Source organism: Entelurus aequoreus, linkage group LG01 (assembly GCF_033978785.1).
Source record: "Entelurus aequoreus isolate RoL-2023_Sb linkage group LG01, RoL_Eaeq_v1.1, whole genome shotgun sequence".
Classification (NCBI taxonomy): Eukaryota; Metazoa; Chordata; class Actinopteri; order Syngnathiformes; family Syngnathidae; genus Entelurus; species Entelurus aequoreus.
In genome coordinates, this window is record NC_084731.1 from 9,452,195 (window position 1) to 9,456,440 (window position 4,246).

Below are 4,246 nucleotides of genomic sequence, written 5' to 3' on the forward strand. Positions count from 1 at the left end.
CCCGCGACCCGACCTCGGATAAGCGGCAGAAGATGGATGGATGGATGGATGGATATATATATATAGTAGAGATTAAGAGCTGCCTGCAATCAGTTGAATAAGCCCAGACCTTCTAATTCTCTCCTGTGGCCCAATTCAATCTCTTAAACCCCGCTGCACTTCACTTTCCCCTCCGCCCTCCCACCGCACGGTAAATAATTGATGAGCTCGCCTCCCCTCGCTGGTTTGTTTCCATCCTCTTTGTGGCGTCTCATTAGGTTTTCCAGGCGGCGAGCGCCCGTCTCCCCCCCTCGCCTCCGTCATCATGTCATGTTTCCCCGCTGCCGTCCGCCGCTCGTTGCAGGCGCTGGGAAGCAGACGTGCAGCTGCTGGTAAGACAAATCATGAATAGATAACTTCTCAGCTCATCTTTCAGGTTGTCATTCGTCTACTGCAAGTTTGGTAATGTTTCCTTCTGCTGTTTCTAGTAGCCATGAGGGAGTTCCTGTTCCTGCTCCTGTTGGCGTCAGCGGCGTCCTCCAGGTCTCACAGCACCTGGTGCGAATCAGGCTGCAAGTGTCGTGGAGATCTGAGGTTCGCCATCTGCTCGCGGGCTTTCTTCACCCACCTGCCCGCCAGAGTCCCACCCACCACCGAGCTGCTGGACCTGTCCGACAATCACATCTCGGTCATCCCGGAGCGCTCGTTCGGCATGAACCGCAAGCTGCGCGTCCTTCTGTTGCAGAACAACAACATCAGCGCGGTGCGAGACGGCGGCTTCTCGCTGCTGGAGTTCCTGCAGAAGCTGGACCTCAGCCGGAACCGGATCGCCACGCTGGGCGAGGGTTTCTCCGCGGGCTTGGCCTTTCTGCGGGAGCTCCAGCTGGCCCACAACTCGCTGAGCGGCCTGGACAGCCGCAGCTTCGTGCACCTGGACAGCCTGCAGAGGCTGAACCTGAGCGGCAACGCCATCCACGCCATCCAGGTGAGGTCGTTTGCCTCCATGAGCGGCCTGCGGCAGCTGCACCTGCGGGCCAACCGGCTGAGCACGCTCAGCAGCGGCATGTTCTCCATGCTGCGCTCGCTGGAGGTCCTCGACCTGGCCGGGAACCGGATCAACGAGACGCGGGCGGGGGTGTTCAAGCCGCTCACCAGCATGACGCTCCTCAACCTGGCCGACAACCGGCTGAGCAGCCTCTACTTCAAGACCTTCCTGAGCATCCACACTTACAGCACCCACATCCTGCTGGAGGGGAACCTTTGGAACTGTGACTGCGACCTGCAGAGGGTGTTCCGGAAGCTGCGGAGCGTCCAGAGACTCTTCCTGGACGACTATTACAACCTGACGTGCGGGCAGCCCGCGGCGCTGCGCGACTACCGGCTGATGGAGGTGGACACGGAGCTGTGCCTGGCCGAGACCGTCACCGTGCTCATCATCACCGTCACCGTGGTGATAACCTTGTTGGCCGCCATGCTGATGGGGGAGAGGAAGAGGAAGAAGAAGAAGAGGGGGAAGCACTGGACGCAACAAGGGGAACTTTCCGATGAGTCAGACTATTGATCACGACCCTTTATTCATGTATGACATCCAGCATATTATTTCCATATAACGTCTTCAGGTCAGTTTTATTAGGTTTACCTAAAAAAAAGGAACCTCTGTTTTGCCTTTATTTATTGTTCTAGTTTTTTGTTGCACATTTTACATTCATAAAAGCATATTTTTACAGTGTTGAATTGTCCACTTTTATGGAACGAAAGCTGGTCAAGTTGTGGGAAAAACATTAAATGTACGTGACATGACATTATTTTGGATTTATTTATTTTTATGGAATATAGTCCTAGAGCAGGGGTGTCCAAACTTTTTCCACCAAGGGCCGCACACGGAAAAATTTAAGCATTTTTCATTTTCAAACCAAAACAAAATCTATGGATTTTTTTTTTTTTTCAACCTTATTATGACCAATATTATGTCAGACCCACTCGACATCCATTGCTTTCGGTCTCCCCTAGAGGGGGGGGGGGGTTACCCACATATGCGGTCCTCTCCAAGGTTTCTCATAGTCATTCACATTGACGTCCCACTGGGGTGAGTTTTCCTTGCCCGTATGTGGGCTCTGTACCGAGGATGTCGTTGTGGCTTGTACAGCCCTTTGAGACACTTGTGATTCAGGGCTATATAAATAAACATTGATTGATTGATTGATTGAACCTTTAGGGCTCCCGGGGACCATAAAGGGTCTCAGTCATTAAAATGTTAAAAAATAAGTCAAATTATTATTATTTATTTAACGCTTACAGTAAATCTCTATATCAGGGGTCACCAACCTTTTGAAAGCAAGAGCTACTTCTTGGGTACTGATTAATGCGAAGGGCTACCAGTTTGATACACACTTAAATAAATTGCCAGAAATAGCCAATTTGCTCAATTTACCTTTAACTCTATGTTATTATTAATAATGAATGATATTTACACTTAATTGAACGGTTTAAAAGAGGAGAAAACACGAAAAAAATGACAATTAAATTTTGAAACATAGTTTATCTTCAATTTCGACTCTTTAAAATTCAAAATTCAACCGAAAAAAAGAAGAGAAAAAACTAGCTAATTCGAATCTTTTTGAAAAAATTAAAAAAGAATTTATGGAACATCATTAGTAATTTTTCCTGATTAAAATTAATTTTAGAATTTTGATGACATGTTTTAAATAGGTTAAAATCCAATCTACACTTTGTTAGAATATATAACAAATTGGACCAAGCTATATTTCTAACAAAGACAAATCATTATTTCTTCTAGATTTTCCAGAACAAAAATTTTAAAAGAAATTCAAAAGACTTTGAAATAAGATTTAAATTTGATTCTACAGATTTTCTAGATTTGCCAGAATAATTTTTTTGAATTTTAATCATAATAAGTTTGAAGAAATATTTCACAAATATTCTTCGTCGAAAAAACAGAAGCTAAAATAAAGAATTAAATTAAAATTTATTTATTATTCTTTACAATGAAAAAAATACATTTACCTGAACATTGATTTAAATTGTCAGGAAAGAAGAGGAAGGAATTTAAAAGGTAAAAAGGTACATGTGTTTAAAAATCCTAAAATCATTTTTAAGGTTGTATTTTTTCTCTAAAATTGTCTTTCTGAAAGTTATAAGAAGCAAAGTAAAAAAATGAATGAATTTATTTAAACAAGTGAAGACCAAGTCTTTCAAATATTTTCTTGGATTTTCAAATTCTTTTTGAGTTTTGTCTCTCTTATAATTAAAAATGTCGGGCAAAGCGAGACCAGCTTGCTAGTAAATAAATACAATTTAAAAAAATAGAGGCAGCTCACTGGTAAGTGCTGCTATTTGAGCTATTTTTAGAACGGGCCAGCGGGCTACTCATCTGGTCCTTACGGGCTACCTGGTGCCCGCGGGCACCGCGTTGGTGACCCCTGCTCTATATCAACTTCAGGTTGATATAAAGTAAAAAAAAAAAAAAATGTTTTATGCCTTTTCTGTCAAAGACAACTTTGTTTTTTATAGTAAAACTGAAATATGCAGTATTTAGTAATTAGAGCCCTAAAATATCAATAATGCAGGACACCATTGATTTTAATTATTTAATATTTTTGAGTAATCACAGTGAAAAGTTAAATAAAATCCTACTAAATATATTTGGGATCCAAAAGGTCCCCCACTCATAAAGTGATACATTTTTATTAGTTTTTTAAAAAACTTTTAACTCTTAAATCACGAGATCAACTTCAGATATATCTGTCCATTTTGCGTTTGAACTATTATTTTGTTTGTATTATGCTCTTTTGTCAAATACAACTTTGATGTTTTTTTATGGCAACCACACAATATATGCAATAGTTTTTCCACATAAAACATTTTAAAGTGATATTTTTTAAGTAATAATTCATTATAACATTGATTTTTAGTCCTTTTTTTTTTTTTTTTTAGCAATGGCAAAAAAAAGAAAAATAAACAAAGACAAAAGAAAAAAAACAGCCTGCATGGCAGCTTTGTGTCAACATTGCAACTTTTTCTTGTTAGATTTCACCTCATTCCACTTTTTTAAAATGTGTTTTTAAATTTTTGCAATATTATCAATTTTGCAATTTTTGCAGAATGTGTGGCAGGCCGGTAAACAATTAGCTGCGGGCTGCGAATGGCCCCCCGGCCGCACTTTGGACACCCCTGCACTAGAGCAAAGGTGTCAAACTCGAGGCCCGTGGGCCAGATCTGGCCCGCCACAATATTCAATGTGGCCCGC

The 4,246-nt window shown here is 41.8% G+C and overlaps 1 protein-coding gene across 1 annotated transcript; it reads left to right on the top strand.

The window, feature by feature from the left end:
- Nucleotides 1–472: 472 nt before the first annotated feature.
- On the top strand, nt 473–1,769 carry LOC133660902 (carboxypeptidase N subunit 2-like). Its single transcript, XM_062064388.1, has one exon. It carries the CDS (start codon nt 473–475, stop codon nt 1,538–1,540), a length of 1,068 nt encoding a protein of 355 aa, XP_061920372.1. The 3' UTR covers nt 1,541–1,769.
- Nucleotides 1,770–4,246: the final 2,477 nt, after the last annotated feature.

Excerpts from the sequence above, each read along its gene's own strand:
- LOC133660902 (XM_062064388.1), top strand. The coding sequence starts at position 473 with ATGAGGGAGTTCCTGTTCCTGCTCCTGTTGGCGTCAGCGGCGTCCTCC.